The sequence below is a fragment of the Mustela putorius genome, unplaced genomic scaffold (assembly GCF_011764305.1).
Source record: "Mustela putorius furo isolate JIRA1106 unplaced genomic scaffold, ASM1176430v1.1 tig00003901_pilon_pilon_pilon, whole genome shotgun sequence".
Taxonomy (NCBI): Eukaryota; Metazoa; Chordata; class Mammalia; order Carnivora; family Mustelidae; genus Mustela; species Mustela putorius.
Window position 1 is genome coordinate 4,403,886 of NW_025422049.1, and position 18,640 is coordinate 4,422,525.

At 42.3% G+C, this 18,640-nt stretch overlaps 1 protein-coding gene across 1 annotated transcript; it reads right to left on the bottom strand.

Annotated features, from left to right (window-relative positions):
- Nucleotides 1–3,007: 3,007 nt before the first annotated feature.
- LOC101694338 (testis-expressed protein 13D) lies at nt 3,008–5,666 on the bottom strand. Its single transcript, XM_004762022.2, has one exon. It carries the CDS (start codon nt 5,496–5,498, stop codon nt 3,012–3,014), a length of 2,487 nt encoding a protein of 828 aa, XP_004762079.2. The 5' UTR covers nt 5,499–5,666; the 3' UTR covers nt 3,008–3,011.
- Nucleotides 5,667–18,640: the final 12,974 nt, after the last annotated feature.

The following is an 18,640-nucleotide window of genomic DNA, read 5'->3' on the forward strand; positions in this document are numbered from 1 at the left end:
GTAAGCACTCAATGGTAGCTCTTGCCATCATTAACGATGCCTTGTATTCATTACCACAGCACCCAGAGCCACAACCCTGAGGGTAGGGAAAGGAGCAACCCACTTTTGTGGGGGCTCAGGGAAGTTCAGTAACTTGTAGAGGGTCACACAGCTAATGAATAGCATCACAAGTATCTGAAACTCAGGTCTCTCTAATCCCAAAGCCCAGGTTCTTGCCTCAGAAACTGATACTGTTTCTTGTGTATATGTGGCTCAGAAAAAAGTAGTGATTTGACAACCTTAATGATTCAGGTTGTTTTGGAAAATGTCAACCCAGAAAGACTGTAATAATATTACACTATATAAAAGCCACGCACAGGGTGAGTCTGTTTTCATGCAGCCCTAAAGGCATGCCAACAAACAGCAGAGTCTTTTCAAAACCATAAATAAAGCAACCATAGTGAGATCTAGTGACCTGCTAGTACAAAGTGGATTATACTGGAAAATTCCCAAGTCCTATCTATGTATCATCTTCCCAAAATTCCAGGGAGCTATCAGCATACGCAAGAGTATCACAAAACCAACCCCTAGCTCAGAAAACCTAGCTTTAGGTTGATATCCCTGATGGTCCTCCTCCCCCACAATGCTCCCCTCTAGTGAGCAAGTCCTCCCAGTTACCAGGACTGAGGAGAGAGAGAAAGCTGGTGAGGTAGGGCCAGTTCTCTGCCCCACCCCTGTCCCTACACCTAGCAGGCAGCCAGGTTCCACACACCCCCACCCCGCCCTTTACCTCAGGGAACATTTGTCTTATTAACAGGCCATCTAAACCTGAATGTTTTCCAGAATCCTGAGCACCTTGATTGGATTGTGCATAGGAGGGGACAGCACCTTGCAATGCAGAAATATAGGAGGGAGATTCGTGCTCACTGGACCTCTAGGAGACTTGGCCTGAGGGAAATAGTTTCATGGTACACATAGGGAGCCAGGATACCAGGCATCCGGGCTCTCAGCTTAGACAGAAGCCTCCTCCCCACCTCACCTCTCATGACCCTTGGGCCCAGGAGCAGCAGGGACCAGGTGGAGTCAGACAGCGAGGGGAACAGGGACAGTCACAATGGATTGAAGGCCCCATAGAAGCTCCCCCACTCCCAGCCTTGGGTAACTCACTGGAAGAGGAGAGGCCCTCTAACAGTGAATAAGATCGAAATTTCCTTTGCTTTGGTGGGACAGTAGGAAGATGTGGGTTTAAACTGACGACCCGGAGCAAACCTGCCCCGAGATGCACACCACACAGAAGACCCAGAGGACAAGTGCACACTCTTTATTACCAGAACCAGGAAGCTTCTGACAGAGGCTGAGCTTGGCGAGCTGGGACTTCATAGGGGATTCTCAAGAACACCATTTGTTTAGACTGGAGACCATCTAACTTCCCACCCACTGGGCTCTACCCGCCTCGGGGGAGCAGAGAGCCTGCAGGGAACACACCAAATGGAAGAGAAGGGGCCCCGGGCATTCCCAAAAGGGCTTGCCCCAGTCCAGTTCTTTTTAATCCAATCAGTCTTCCAAGAGGAGCACCATTCACAGCACCATGTCCGCCCTTGGAATCCATTTTGTTCTTCACCCATCTTGACTGGAAAGGAGCTTGAGAGGATGGTGGTCCAAAGCTGAGGGCTTGAGAGCATAGCCAACACTCCCTCAAGTACTGTCTTGAAATCACCCAACAGTCTTTCAGGCAACGAGGAAGAGAGCTGTCCCTCTAAAGGGAAGAAATCAAGAGTATCGGAAAGTCCCACCTGCACTTTCATGAAGCCACTTTCCTGATCTCTGCCACTGCTCACTTGTCTCACTTGTGAACAGAGAGATGAGCAATTCAGTGACACAAGTCCTTTCATGAAAGTCCCCGATGTTACTCCCGGAACTGCAAAAATATCTGGATGTAGGTGCTTGGGTGGCTTAGTGACCTGCCTTCAGCTCAGGTCACGATCCCAGTTTCCTGGGATATAGCCCTACATCTGGCTCCCTCCTCAGCGGGAAGTTTGCTTCTCCCCTGGCCCCACCTTGTGATCTCGCTCTCTCAAAAATAAATAAATAAAATCTTTAAATACACACACATCTGGATGTCATTTCAATTGGGTTTACTAGAAAGTCGTGCTGTATGCAAGGCAGAGACATCTTCCTGATACACTCTGTATCCCAAATTGGGCTCTCTCCTGTTATCTAACCAAACTCGCCAAATCAAGTTATAATGTGTGCACCAGGTATTAACATATAAGTCTAGTTCCTAACACATACTAGACAGTAACTATATATTTAATGAATTAAATGTAATCAAATTTACTATCATCTATAGAATTTAATACAACAATACCCCCTTCAACTCTTTCAAATTAATCCTAACAGAGAAATTAAATTCTAACAAAATTGTTTTGCTGTCCTTTCCCCCCTAATGAGTGCCAGAGCATCTCTTCTTCCCTGACTTCCTCTCATTCTTCTCAGTTACAGCCAATGGGGGTCTCAGTGAGGTGTGGGTCAGCTGGAATCAAGGTGTGATTTCTTTAGACTCCTGGGAGATCTTCTAATGGGATGGGTTCAGCTTCTTCAACAACAAACAAGTTCCGCAGGCTCAGAGGCACAAAAACAGGCCCTCACCTATAAAACTTAAAAACAAGAAGCAAACATGAACACTGTGGGTTACAAAGGAATAACAGCATTTTAAAGGAAGAGCAGTGCTCCTAAAAATTCAATATAGCTATAAGTCAAAAAACACATGGCTGTTCTCAGCCAAAGACATGGCATTTTCAGGAAAAGGATGCTAATAAGAAACCAGAAAGGAGTGTGTATTTACATATGTAGTACCCACAATGATAGAAAAGTTGTTAGTTTCAATATTGGAATAATGGACTTTTTTATTTTCTCTACAATAATTTTGGTTTTCACATTCTCTGTGAAGTAAATAAGTTACTTTTTGATCAGAAGAAGGTCTTGGGAAATTGGTTTTTCTTTGGAGTGTTTTCATTCTTACCTTCTTGAAATCAGTGAATTTGTCCTGGGTCCAGGCCTCTACTCTCACCTGCCACACACACTTTCTTGCATTTATAGCAGGCCTTACGCCATGAAAAATTCATGGCCTTACACCACGGGCAGTCCCAATTCACTGGACTGCATCCTGAGACAGACTTCTCCTGGTGCTGGAAATCCAAAGCTTTTTTCCCTTTGGGTTGCTTGGCCTTCTGCCCCTGAGGCTGCTGTTTCTTTGGGCTTTCCCTCACACCTTCGCTCCAGCCATCCCCTAGGGAGATCTCCTGGGGCCTCTCTAGGTCTTCTTCCTGGCTTTGGCTACTGTTGTCCCCCAAAGAGGCCATCCCTTGGGATCTTTCTGGATGTTCTTCCTTGCTGCGGTTCCCACTGGCTCCCAGGGATACCATCTCCTGAGGCCCCTCTGGATCTTCTTCCTGGCTCTTGTTCCTACTGGCACCAAAGGGGGCCATCCCTTGGGGGATTTTTGGATCTTCTTCCTGGCTATGGCTCCCACTGGCCCCCAGGGGTACCACCTCCTGAGGCCCCTCTGGATCTTCTTCCTGGCTGTTGCTCCTACTGGCACCAAGGGGGGCCATCACTTGGGGTTTTTTTAGACCTTCTTCCTGGCTGTGGCTCCCGCTGGCCCCCAGAGGTACCACCTCCTGAGGCCTCTCTAGATCTTCTTCCTGGCTATGGCTCCCACAGGCCCCCAGAGGTACCACCTCCTGAGGCCTCTCTAGATCTTCTTCCTGGCTATGGCTCCCACTGGCCCCCAGGGGTACCATCTCCTGGGGCCCTCTTGGATCTTCTTCCTTACCATTGTCCCTGGTGGCACGAAAGGGGGCCATCCCTTGGGGTCTTTCTGGACTTTCTTCCTGGCTGTGGCTCTCACTGGCCCCCGGGTATACCATCTCCAGGGAAGTCTCTGGATCTTCTTCCTGGCTGGCACCAAGGGTAACCACCTCCTGGGATTTCTCCGGATCTTCCTGGCTGAGTTTCCAACTATCCCCAAGGAGTCCCCCCTGGGGACTCTCTAGATCTTTTTCTTGACTCTGGCCCCAGCTATCCCTGGAGGGGACCATCTCCTGGTCCTTTTCTGGACCTTCTTTCTGGCTCTGGCTCCAGTTATCCCCAGAGGGGACCATCCCCTGGACTTTCTCTGGACCTTCTTTCTGGCTCTGGCTCCAGTTATCCCCAGAGGGGACCATCCCCTGGACTTTCTCTGGACCTTCTTTCTGGCTCTGGTTCCAGCTATCCCCAGAGGGGAACACCTCTTGGGCCTTTTCTGGACCTTCTTCCTGGCCCTGGTTCCAGCTACCCTCAGAGGGGACAACCTCCTGGGCCTTTTCTGAACCTTCTTTCTGGCCCTGACTCCAGCTATCCCCAGAGGGGACCACCTCCTGGGCCTTTTCTGGACCTTCTTTCTGGCCCTGGCTCCAGCTCTCCCTAAGGGGGGCCAAGCCCTGGGCCTTCTCTAGACCTTCTTCCTGGCTGTGGCTCCAGCTATCTCCAGGGGGGACCATCCCCTGAGTTCTCTCTAGACCTTCCTGGCTCAGGTTTCCGATGTTCCCCACAGGAACTGTATTCTGGAGGGTCTCAGGACCTCCCTCCTGGCTAGAACTCTTTTGGTCCCATGGTGGGGCCACCTCCTCCTGGGAGCCCACTGCAGCGTTTGGACCAGATGAATAAATCCCCACGGGAGGCATCTGAAGCGGGACTACTGCAGCTTCTGCATCCATGACTACTGTCGGTGGCAGAGGTGGCAAGAATGGGATTCCCACTGGGAGAGGTGCATGGAATGGAAGTGGGTATGGCACCGGCATCGGCACAGGGGGTTGTATGGCCTGAGCGCAGGGACCTGGAGGTCCTGGCATGTAAAGAACAGTTGCCGGGGCTGGCACCTGGGCCTCAAAATACAACCTACTAGGAAGCCCCATGGCAACCACATCTCTCTGCTGCTCGGCATTCAGGGGCCAGGCTGCAGTCCCAAACTGCTCAGCTCGAGGCCCAGGCAGCGTTTCAGGGGCCAGCGGGTTGACCTGGGCGGACCTCTCCACTTGCTGCAGCCGCCCACGAAGCACATCGCACTCGGACAGCGCCTGCTGCAGGGCGGTCCGCGTGAAGCGCAACTGTGTGGCCGCTTCCTCTCGGTCCGCACGCAGCCGCTGCAGCTCGGAGGCCAGGGCCCAGGCAGCGGTCTCGCGCTCCTCTACCTGCTCCTGCAGCCTCCGGACCCGGCGCGCCTGCTGCTCCCCCTGCCTTGCGCCCACGCGCACGCTCAGGGCCAGCGCGCTCCAGGCGCAGGCCCGTTTGATGGCGTGCGGCACCTGCGGGTCCGCCACCACGGCCCGAAGCCGGTCCTCGACTTCGTTCCAGGGCCGTGAGCGGAAGGCCACGTAGAAACCTGGGCCGCCGCCGTTCAGGAGGACTTCATTGTTGATGAACCTGATCACCTCGGTATGGCGGAACCCGCTGGCGTGGTCCCCAAAGTCAACCGCCATGGCTGCTGCGGCCTAGTTAACCGACTGACTGCTGTGGCCTAGTCAACTGACTGCTGTGGCCTAGTCAACCGCCCGCCTCACAGGCGATGCCGCTGCTGCCGCCGCCGCCAGTAAAGGTCCACCCCTCAGCTCCCTACCGAGTCCTGCCAAAGTCCCTTTCCAGTCCTTCTCAGCCTCTTCCCTCTCTACTTCGTTTTCCTCACAAAGAGTAAAGCAGATTCCCTCACCACACCAACCTCTACCAGGCGAGGGTGTTACACGTCACAGAGACGATCCCGAGTCACCCCGCAAGGCCTGCTGGGATCCAGCGAATAGGCTAGAAGACTGCACTGGGCACTGCAGCGAGCCTATGGAAGAATTTGTTTCTAAGAACTTCAGGACAATCAATACCCAGCATGGTGGAATGAAGTCCTCACTGGGTGGTAGAGTTGCATAGGTGGGTACAGTTCTGCTCTTATCTCAGTTCTGTCTCCCATAACTCTTCAGTTCTGTCTCCCATAATTCTTCAGTTCTGTCTCCCATAATTCTTAGGAACTACTTCAGTCCTTCAATATAGTCAGTCATACTGTCTATACACTTCCCTTGCCAACCTGAACGAATGAACTTGGAGTCCCCGTCATCAACAAAATCCAGTGACTGAGCTATGAATGCCTGGAACTCTCCTTATAAATTCACTCTCATGTTTACTTGATCAGCTATTCTCAAAGGGTGTCTCTCTTCTTCTTTTAGAGTAAATGTTCTTCTCATAATCAGGCTTTCCCTATAAGAAATGCTGAAAAAGTGCTTTAAGCTTCATTAAATAGTAACTGGAATCTACATGAAGAAATAAAGCACATGCTAAAGGTAACCACATAAATGAATGCAAAAAATAGTATTCGTGCATTTTGTAATTCCTCTTTTTTCAAAATGTCATTTAAAGAATGACTAACATAAAATAATTGAAGTCTGTCTTCGGGGGCATACAATGTATAAAGATGTGATTTGTGACAATAACAGTATAAACTGTACAGAATGAAAGATTTTTTATACCAATTGAAATTAAGTTTATATTCATCTAAAATAGACTGTTAGACATTAGCATGTTAATTAAAATCCCCCCCAAAAAAACACTAAGAAAATAACTTTAAAAATATGCTGAGAAGGAAATAAAAATTATTACCAAAAAAGGAGTCAATGAAACATAAAAGAAGGCAGTAGTGGAGGAATTGGGGTGGAGGGAAATGTAAGACCTTTCTTAAAGATGTATTTGCTTATTTGAGAAAGACAGTGAGTGGGGGGGCAGCCGGGGAGGGAGAGAGAGAATCTCAAGCAGATTCCCCTCTGAGCACAGAGTTGGCCACAGAGCTCTATCTCTTGAACCTGAGATCATGACCTCAGCCCAAATCAAGAGTCAGATACTTAACTGAGTGAGCCACCCAGGCATCCCTGATATAAGACATTTTAGAAAGCAAATGGCAAGATGCAAGTCCTTCCTTATCAGTAATTATATTACAATTAACAGGCAGAAATGGACAGAATAGCTAATTTTTTAAAAAACATGACCCAAATATATGTTGTCCCTAAGAAATTCATTTTCGATTCGAAGATGCACACTAGTTGAAAGTAGAAAGATGGAAAAGGCTATTCCATACCAACAGTAATCAACTGAGAGCTAAAGTTACTCTCCAAATATCAAAGATTTAAGACCAAAATTGTTAAAATATAAAAAAGGATAAATCATATAATGTTTTAAAAAGTTTAATCTCCTAGATGGGATTTTTTTTTTTCCTCAGGAAACAAAAGTGGCTCAGTAAATCAAAATCAATTAATATAATACACCACATTACTAGAATGAAGGAAAAAACCCGTGTGGTCATCTAACAGATACAAAAAAAAAAAAAATCCAAAATAATGCAACACAATATCATGAGAAAAATATCTCAAAGAGCAAAATAGAAAGGAACGTCCTCAACCTGAAAACAGGCATTTATGGAAACCCAGCTGCTGACATACTCAAGGATCAAAGACTCAGAGATCTCCACTAAGATCAGGAGCAGACAAGAATGCTATTTTCATCACTGCTGTTCAACATGCCCTGGAACTTCTAGCCAGAACAATTAGTCAAGAAAAGGAATTTAAAAAAAAAAAAAAGATGCCTGGGAGGTTCAGTCAATTAAGCCGCTGCCTTCAGCTCAGGTCATGATCCCAGGATTCTGGGATCGAGTCCCGCATCGGGCTCCTTGCTCAGTGGGGAGCCTGCTTCTCTCTCTGACAAATAAATAAATAAAATATTTTTAAAAAACTAAAAAATTTTTAGAGAGGAGAAGGGAATTGGGGGAAATTGGAAGGGGAGGTGAACCATGAGAGACTATGGACTCTAAAAAACAATCTGAGGGGTTTGAATTGGCGGGTGGGTGGGAGGTCGGGGTACCAGGTAGTGGGTATTATAGAGGGCACGGATTTCATGGAGCACTGGGTGTGGTAAAAAAAATAATGAATACTGTTATGCCAAAAATAAATAAAAAATAAATTTAAAAAAATAATAAAAAATAAATGTACAACAACAAAAAAAAGACAGTGATTCCTGAGGCTCCTGGGTGGCTCAGTGGGTTAAAGCCTCTGTCTTCGGCTCAGGTCATGATCTCAAGGTCCTGGGATCTAGCCCCACATTGGGCTCTCTGCTTGGTGGGGTGCCTGTTTCCTCCTCTCTCTCTCAGCCTGCTTGTGATCTGTCAGATAAATAAATAAAATCTTTAAAAAAAAGAAAAAAATTTTTTTTAATTTTAAAAAGGAATAAAAGACAACAAAATTGGACAGGAATGAGTATAACTCTCTTTATAGAGAACATGATCCTATATATAAAAATTCCCAAGGAATACATAAGAAATTAACTAAATCTAATAAATTCAGCAAAGTGGGAGCATACAGGATTCAACATGTAAAAATTAGTGGTATTTCTATTTACTAGCAATTCCGTTTCCAGAAAAATTAAGAAAATAAGTTTATTTTCAATAGCATCAAAAGACGAAAACTCTTAAAAATACATTTAACCAAAGAGGTAGGTACAAGATTTACACTGAAAACTACAAAACATTGTTGAAAATAGTTAAAGGAAACCTAATAAGTAAAAAGACATCTTGTGCTTATAAATTGGAAGATATTATTAAGATGACAACACTCTACAAAGTGATCCACAGATTCTATGAAATCCCCATTAAAACCCCAGTAGCAGGGCACATGGGTGGCTCAGTCTGTTAAGCATCTGCCTACAGCACAGGTCATGATCCCAGGGTCATGAGACTGAGTTCCACATCGGGCTCCCTGCTCAGGGGAGAGTCTGCTTCTCCCTCTCCCTCTGCCTGCTGCTCCCCCTGCTTGTTCTCTCTCTCTCTCTCTCTCTCTGTGTGTGTGTGTGTGTGTGTGTGTGTGTGAAATAAGTAAATAAAATCTTTAATTAAAAAGAAAACAGTATCCTTTTTCTTTTTGCAGAAATGTTAAGGCTGATCCCAAAATAACATGGACAAGGGACCCTAATAGCCAAGATAATCTTTAAAATGAAAAATAACGGAGAATTCACACTTCCTGATTTCAAAGCTTACTATACAAGGTTAAAGGATCAAAATAGAGTGGTACTATCATAGAGACAAGCAGATCAATGCAATAGAATTGAGAGTCCAGAAATAAAGCCATGCATCTATGCAATCAATTTTCCACAAGGTGCCAAAACCATTTAGTGGGGAGGCAATAGTCTCCAGCAAATTGTTCTGATATAACTGGATATCCACATTGAAAAGAATGAAAGTAGACAATTACCTCAGTCCATATACATAAATTGACTCAATTTTTGTGTGTTGTGTTTGTTGCTGCTTGTTTGAGGTTGTTGCTTTAGTTACTTTTCTAAATGATTTTTGTGAAGTATCTAATTTTTTTCTTTCATGTATGGCCACTGAAGTCTGTGTTCCATTAGCTCAGTGGTCAGCTAGTATATTGACAGAGTATCTAGAAACACCTGAAGCCTCAGACATTTTTTTCAGAAGTTTAAAGGCTCCCCACTCTTGGAAATTTGCCTCTGGGTTGGGACACTCCTTCAATGCTTAGCCAGGCTGATTACAACACTGCTTTCACCTTTGCTCTTGCTTGTGCAGAGCCTGAAGGTCAGCTGGAGGTGAAAGTTTGGGATCTTCGTTAAGGATTAGGCCTTTTCTGAGCGCGTATCCAATCTTGGGCCCATGCTCTTAAAAGCCCTCACTTCCAGGGCACCTGGGTAGTTCAGTTGGTTAAGTACTGGACTCTTGATTTCGGCTCAGGTTATGATCTCAGGGTCGTGAAATGGAGTTCTGCATTGGGCTCTGTGCTCAGTGTGGAGTCTGCTTGTCCCTCTCTCTCAGCTCCTCTTCCCCACTCCCGCATCAAATAAATTAATTAATTAAATCTTTAAAATAAAGAAAAACCCCTCATTTCCCCACATATCTCCTTTCCCACTCTCTTCCCAGCCTTTTTGATCCATCTGTTTGTCCTGCTAGCCCTTTCCCCAGGCTCATATGGCCAATTCTTTTAAGTGCTTTTTGGCAAATGCCATCTGGAAAGCTACCCCTGACCTGGAAACACTCTATGTTGGGCAAAACAAAGGCAAGCCCTTGTACACCAGTCCTTCAGGGATCTACCGGACAGATGGAAATACACAACTACAGTTCTTTGAGAATAAGGTCTGTATTGGTCCCTCAGGTACTTGGCAACCTTCACTAGTTGCTCAGGCTGCTTGCTTGCTTGCTTGCTTGCTTTCTTTCTTTCTTTCTTTCTTTCTTTTTAGTATTTTTTATTTATTTATTTGACAGAGATCACAAGTAGGCAGAGAGGCAGGCAGAGAGAGAGGCAGAAGCAGGCTCCCTGTCGAGCAGAGAGCCCAATGTGGGACTCAATCCCATGACCCTGGGATCATGACCCAAGCAGAAGGCAGAGGCTTTAACCCACTGAGCCACCCAGGCGCCCCGCAGGCTGCTTTCTTCATGGCCACCTCCAATCTGGTATGTGGCAAAGGACAAGTAGGTCATTTAAAACATCAGAAAACAAAATTAAAAAAAAAATCAGAAAACTCTTTTGCTGCAATGCACCTGCTTCTGTTATTAAGCTTTGCTCTGGTTGTTGCAAATTTTCAACTAGACTCCAGAGCTCTGTAAAAGTCGATTCTGACAGTTTTTGCTAGCTCATTGATGGAGGGATGGAAATCTGGGGTTTCCTATTCTGCCATTTTTTTGTATAAAGAAAGGTATCCCCACCCCCAAAAATTAGTATTCTGAATGAGATTAATTTCATCTCATTGTCATCTCTCACTCATCCTTGATAGCTCAGCTATCACCTCCTCCAAGAAGACTTTCCTGACCACTCCACGACCAATACTGTAATTAGTGTTTTTTATTCCTCTTTCTCATCAACTAGACTTAGTCCCTTGAGAACAAAGACTGTATACTTTCATTTCTGGATCCCTAGGACTTAACAGAGTTCCAGATACATGCTAGCGCTTATAATGACCAAAGAGAGGGGACAATGGCACAGTGAAAGGGGAAAAGGAAAGCAAGGGAGAAAAACACAAACTATTCCATGATTCTTATAATCATGGTTTCAATCCAAAGAAAAGTAATTTTTTTAAAAAGACACACACATCCCAAAAGGAAAGAAATTCACCATATCCACACTGATGCATCTATCTTTTGGAGAAGGGCTTTCATACAAAGTTAAACTTCATAACAACTTCAAACTATTCCTAAATTAATGCAACATTTCATAAATACTGAGATGTTTTAAAATTATTATTATGAAATTTGAGATACTTTTGTCCTTCAAGACCTTTGTGGAATCAATTTCCATTGTATTAAAACAGGAAGGTGATATAGAATGGCCTATAAAGTGAGATTTTTACAAGTAACCTGAATGGGTTATCATTCTTGATGAAACTATGATAATATCACAAATACCACCACCCTTTACTTTGCAGGTGTGCAAGTTTGCAAAGTGTGAATATATGTTTACAAGAGAGCAGAACAATTCAATTGCATAAATTAATCAATCTGAGAAACCACATTAAAAACATAGCTAATTTTTACATGATTTTCAGTAAGTTCATATACTTTCAATTTTAGTATAACCTCTGTCACAAAGGCTTCATAACAACTTTAAATGATAATCATTGATGATAAAGGAAGGAAAATAACATTTTAAAATTCATCATTTTAGTATGTATCTACGCTTGTGCAGATTTAATCTCCCAAGAATCAAAGGTGGTAAATAGACTAGAGAAAAAGCATATACAGTAAATATAAGCTATATATGCTGAGTACTGAGGAATAATTTTATACTGTTTTAGTTAGGAAAATTTACACCTTTTATTACATTTGCTTTCTTCTCTAATACTTTGCACCCACAGTGACCTCTACAGTATAGCTGCCCAACAGATGCCAAAAGAAAAAAGAGGAGGCACCTGGGCAGTTAATCTCAGAAATACTGGTCACATTCCCTGAAATTTTTTTTCCCCACGTGAGCAGAATACGCCAGAAGGAAACCATAGTAGATAATCAACACAGTGTGAGCATATAGCTGAATGCAATGTCACATTGTAAGTAAATATAACTTACAATCAATTTCATCTAACCCACATTGACAACACACATAGTTACTATTGTGCATATGGTAAAATTAGCCATGAAGAGTAAGTAGACCTCATAAATTCATTTTATGCAGACAAACTGGATTTTTGTATTTCCTTTCTCCTTGTTAGTTCTCGAGTATCTGTAAGTGACATCACAACTGAATATTTTCGATGGAGTCATTCACAACTTTTAAGTCTTTTCACCCCCACTTCCACCTCAGACATACTCATACACACGATCTCTTACATCTGCTTACATTCCAGGATTCCCTGGAGAACTCGAGGAAGTGGAGACTCTGGGACATTGAGCTCCAGCAGACTAAGTAGCTGGCAAGTCATGCTTGGATCACCACCCTTGGAGGGAAGGACAAGGACAGATGAGTCATCAGCCAAGTGTCTTGGTGTGAAACAAAGAGGAATGGACTCTTAATCCTCTAGGACCTGAGAGTCTGAAAGTTGGGCCAGAAGGTAAGGGCTAACGTAGAAGGGGAGGAACCAACTGGGTGGCAGATTTGTGAGCAGCTGTTTCTTTCAGGCCAAGCATAGCCTGACTAGTACAGAAAAACTGGGGACACAGCCTTTGAGAAAAATCACGGGACTAGACTTGGAGGAAATGGATAGATCCTTTTGCCCCAGCTGTTCTTAGAAATAGCTTACCAGTAAGATCACCTCCAAAATATATTTATATCATTAGTATAAATGCATGTATACTACAGTGCAAAATGACTACTGTTCTGGTTTTGATCTGATGGCAAGGAGGAGACTTTTGAGGGTACTGAGTACCTAAAGGTCAATAGGTGATAGATGATGATTGAATAAACAGGAAGAGGTAAGGTCATCTTCTGTTTTTCACCAGTGGTATGGATGAGCCCAACCCCACACCATCCCTCAGCCTCTTTTGAAATGCCACTTAAGGTATTTCTTTTCCACAACCTTTGTTAGCCTTGCTCAGTGGACTACATTTTGCTACTAGAAAGGAATGGGCAACACGGAGACCTAGTAGGACTTTATCCAAATCTTCCTAACTTGAAAAGGACAGGCCTATAAAGCCATTGATAGAAGAAATCAGTTATCTTTCCAGACTTGCCTCAAGGCTGAGAGGAGAGGATGGTGACTTCTTCACAAACTCTTGCAATGCCTGGGTTCCACACCCCCCTACTGTCCTGTTTTCCACAAGGCAATGACAAGGAAGAGAACTGACCATTCTCCGGAGGTGCCACCCCAGTTTCTGGAAATTTGGAACTAGAGTTTAGAAGAACCCAAATCATACAATGCCTTGTGCCAGGTAAGGGCACTCATTACCCATAACCCTAATAAGTACAAACTCCTATAAACCCTGCAGGAGAGACAGACCCTGAACCCATCAGAGCAGCAACTGAGAAGACAACATTTCCGCCCTATTCTCTCTGTCCAAGGGTGCACTCAGCACTGTGCCCTCGTCAGAGATGTGAGAAGAGGAGGAAGAAAACTTCCTCTGACCCCTCTGTCCAAAGTTCTTCTGGCTGGACTAAGAATTAAATTGACATGAGACAGATTAACAGGAGAAAAAACCCAGAGTTTCATTACCTGCTTATGGAGGTCTAATAATGAAATTGAGACCCAAAGAAATGACCAAGGCAGGCAGGTTTTATACATTTTATACAAAGAGGCAATAAATTTGTGAGGAATTGACAGGACAAAGAAAACTTTTATTTGGGAGCTTCAATTAGTAATGAATTCTAAATGGAATTTGGGCCAAGATAGTAAACTAGTAAAAAGTTATAAGGTTTCTGGGGTGCCTGGGGGGCTCAGTCATTAAGCATCTGCCTTCAGCTCAGGTGGTGACCCCAGGGTCCTGAGATCAAGCCCCACCTTGGGCTCCCTGCTCAGCAGGGGGCCTGCTTCTCCCTCTCCCACTCCCCCTTCTTGTGTTCCTTCTCTCACTGTGTATCTATTAAATAAATAAATAAATAAATAAATAAATAAATAAAATCTTTTAAAAAAATGTCTCTTTACCTCCTGGTGCAGGAAGGGGCTCTTTCCCATGAGATATTTATTTCCCACTTTCACGGTGATAGAAGAGGTTCTGAATGTGCTTCTTCAATAGGCTATTTTTAAAGTAAACTTAATTCAAAATAATCAGTATGTCATTGTGGTACATTTTGGGGCAGCCTGACTTGGGTCTCTACAGGTGCTTCTGCTCTGAAGTGCCACATGTCATCTCTCTGAAATGCACCTGTTTTCATCTGCCCTTACTCACCCACAGCTGAATGAATGCTTTTGATACTTTCTTGCTGGTCAGTCATAACAACAACTATGATTTAAGGAGTGCTTACATGCAAAAAAAAATTGTATGTGTTACCTCATTTTATCCTCAAAACCATCCCATGTATTATAGGTACAATTATTATCTCCTTTTACAAATGAAGAAACTGGGGCTCATAAAGGTTAAGTAATTTAACCGAGCTCACACAACTAGGAAGTGGTGGATTTAAAATTTTTGTGAGCACTTTGCAAACTTGCTTTAGAACCTTTTAAGAAATTTAATGTTAATGATACAACTAAAGCTCTTTTCTATCACATTTTCTCCCTCTTTTGCTTCCTCCTTCTCTTTCCAAGTTTGATATACATGTTCTTGTGTATGCTTTTATAGATATGTATTTATTCATAAATGATATAGTATTATCTCTGCAGTAAATAATATCAACTTTTTTCAAACTTGCATTTTCCACTTTCCATGATGTTTTCTAGATCTTCCCATGTTAATAACTGTAAACTAGTTCATTCGTTTTAATGGTTTAAGAGTCTCCTGTTACATATCTGTGAGTATGTCCTTTGAAGTAGAATTTTCCCCATGCATGCATCTCCGGTCTTATTATATATTGTTAAATTGTTCTCCAGAACGGTCTTACCTACCAGTTTACATTTGAGTCTCATTACAAGTACAGAATTTCTGCATTCCAGAACTTACTGACCAGAGTCATCTTAAATATAATAGCACAGTTGAAACAATTGATGTTTAAGAGACAGGACAAGGTAGCAGTTCCCAAGCCTAAGTATCTGTCAGAATCACCCAATAGAGTTATAGAAGGACTGGCCCCAGATCAAATGCTCTTTGGGTGATCCTGATGAAGTTGATCTGTGAACAAGAATTTGTAGACTAGTCTCAGCTGCATCCCGACCATATACTCGTCCAAATTTTCATTTTTAACCTACATGTTAGACTACTAGAAAACAACATACATGGCTGCACTGACTGCTCCCCTTTATACATTACCATAAAATATGTGCTTGGCTTTTATAAGGGCTATCACAGAAGAACCCTGTAAGATTGGGAGTGAGGACTTAATCTCACAAAACAAACTGAGGGTTGCCGGGGGCCGGGGGGGAGGGTTAAGGAGAGGGTGGTTGGGTTATGGACATTGGGGAAGGTATGTGCCATGGTGAGTGCTGTGAAGTATGTAAACCTGGTGATTCACACACCTGTACCCCAGGGGCAAATAATACATTACGTAAAATAAAATAAAAAGAAATTTTTAAAAAAAGATTGGGAGTAAGGAGGTGGCTGGCTGGCTTAGTTGGAGGAGCATGCAACTCTTAATCTCAGGTCATGAGTTTGAGCCCGACGTTGGGTGTAGAGATTGCTTAAATAAATAAACCTTTAAAAAAGAATTGGGAGGAACGAGGGTTGAAATTATGTAATTCTGTTTCATACTGCTGTATTCTGTGTTGAAGTCCCTAATTAAGAAATAATAGTCTTAGGATGTCTGAGTTGGCTCAGTCGGTTAAGCGTCTGCCTTCGGCTCAGGTCATGATCCAGGGGTCCTGGGATGGAGTCCTGCATCCAAGCTCCTTGCTCACCGGGGAGCCCACTTCTTCATCTTCCCCTTCCTCTTGCCTGCCTCCCCCTGTTCAAGCACTCGCATGTTCTTTCTTTCTCTGAAAAATAAATAAAATCTGTTAAAAAAAATACTCTTGTTTTAGCTGCCCCAAATTTACCAACAGCAGCCAGACAAGAAAAGGGGAACAACCATACACTGTAAACTTTTAAAAGAGAGAACCAAGGGGAAAAGTTCTGGTGCTCCCAAACCCACCTCCCTTATTATAGTTAGGACTGAAGAAAGGAGGAGTATTTACAAAAACCATACAACTTCTACCAATTTTCTTCAATTTATGAAGACATGACCTACAAGGGTAAATAGGAATAAAATTGCTTAATTTTTCTTGAGTCAGTTTTAATAAGTCCTATTTTTCTAGGACTTTTCCAACTTGATCTGAAGTTGCCCATTTGGTTATTTATAATACACTCTATCTCTTTAATGTCTGCAGCACATGTAGTGATGCATCATTTTTCGTTTCTGACATGGATTATTTAGAACTTTTCTTATTTCCTTGATCAGTCTTGCTAGAGATTTGTCAATTTTATCCATCTTTTTGAAGGAGCAACTTTGGTGTTGTTGGCCCACTTTTGTATGACTGTTTTTTATTCTATTTCATTAATTTCTGTTCTCATTGATAATGTTAAACATCTGAACCCTGTAGTCCCACCCATTTGTGGACCACTCTGCCTCCACATATACCAAAAGGAGACCAACGTCTACTCTTCCTCAGTGCCTCAGATAAGATCTGTTTCCATCCTTTCTCGTGACTTCCATACAATATACCCACAATTGCCTTGTTTACCTGCCTCTATAAAACCTCAGACCCACTTCCTTTTCTTAGAGATATTCCTCATTAAGGGGCTTACCTGATTGCAATAGCATGCATAAAATCATCTCCTTAATTGTCCAGTATACTTTGTTCTTCACATCACCTTTACTGCTTTCTTCCTTTTACAATCTTTGGACTAATTTTTTTAATGTAATGAACTCTTTAAATTTCAATCTTTCTTCTTTTTAATATAGATATTTATGGCTAATTTTCCTTAAAAAAAAAAAAGACTAACTTTCCTTTCAGGTACCAATTTAGCCAAATCTCTTAAGTTTTGGTAGGATATATCTACCTATCTAGATATATAGAGAGATTTGTATTATATATACAGTTGTGAGATATATAGAGACATATATACATATATATATGTTGTGAAGTTCAAAGTATCTCCTAATTTCCATTATGATATCATTTTTAATCCAAGGATTATTTCAAAATCTATTTCTTAATTCCCCAAATAAAGGGATTTTCTAGACATATTTTTATTTTTGATATCTAATTTAGTTGCATCAAGCTTAGAAACTACATTCTTTATGATTTCAGTTATATGAAATGTGGTAGGAACATCATTATGGCTCAGCTCACGAATATATTTGATAAATGTTTCTGTGTATACTTGAAAACAGTTTTTTTCTGCAGTTTTTGATATAGTACTCCCAATATTTCATTAAGTTTGTTCATTGTACTGTGAATAAAATAATATAACATTAGATTATCACTCAAAATAAATATGTATGAGTCTATACTGATAGAAACAAATGATTGAGGGGTGTCTGGGTGGCTCAGTCAGTTAAGCATTTGCCTTCAGCTCAGGTCATGATCTCAGAGTCCTGGGATCGAGTCCTACATCAGCTCCCTGCTCAGCAGGTCATCTGCTTCTCACTCTCTGACACATAAACAAAAATCTGAAAAAATGTTTGAATAAATACATAAATGGGAGAGAAGGGACAAATCTCCCATGTAAAAGGTTTTGAAATAAATTATATAGATATTTCAACCTAAAGGGGAGGGAGCATAATTTCCTACCCATTGAGTGTGGGTTTTAACTAAATGACTCAATCCAAAGAATAGAGTGTGGAAAGGGGGAAATAATAACATCGCAGTGGAAAAACCTGGCCGACACTAACTTAAACAAGCAATAAGAATTAATATCATCAGAAATAAGACATATTGAAATCACATACCCTTTGATATGATACAATGAGATGGGTACTCAACTTCTATGGTATTCTTTCCAAAAACCCATAACCGCGGGAAAATCAAGACTTCAATCATGAAAAAACATCACATCGAACAAACCTGAATTAAGGGACATCTACAAAATACCTGACCATTTAAAATTAGTAAGGTTATGAAATACAAAGACTGACAAATTGCTACATATTGGAGGAGACTAAGGGGTTAGGACAAATAAATCCCATGTATTATTCAGGATTGTATACTACAAACAAAAAGAGGACGTTCATGGATTTGGTGAAATCTGAATAAGTTCTGCACATTAATTAATAGTAACTGTACCAGTGTTAATTTCTTACTTTTTAAAAACATGCTATGGTTACTTAAGATGTTTATATTAGAGGTACCTTGGTGAAGAGGATATGAGAACTCTCTATCCTATCTTTGCAACTTTTTATATATTTAAAGTTATTTCAGTATTAAAATTTTACTAAAAGCACATCTATTCATTGTGTTGTCTAAATTATATTTATACATATACATACACATGCACAGAAAGACAGAAAGAGTTTTTGTTCTGCCTATATTGTCAATTATTATGAGTATATTGAAATTTACCACTATGATTGTGGGTTTGATTCTCCTCGTAGTATTC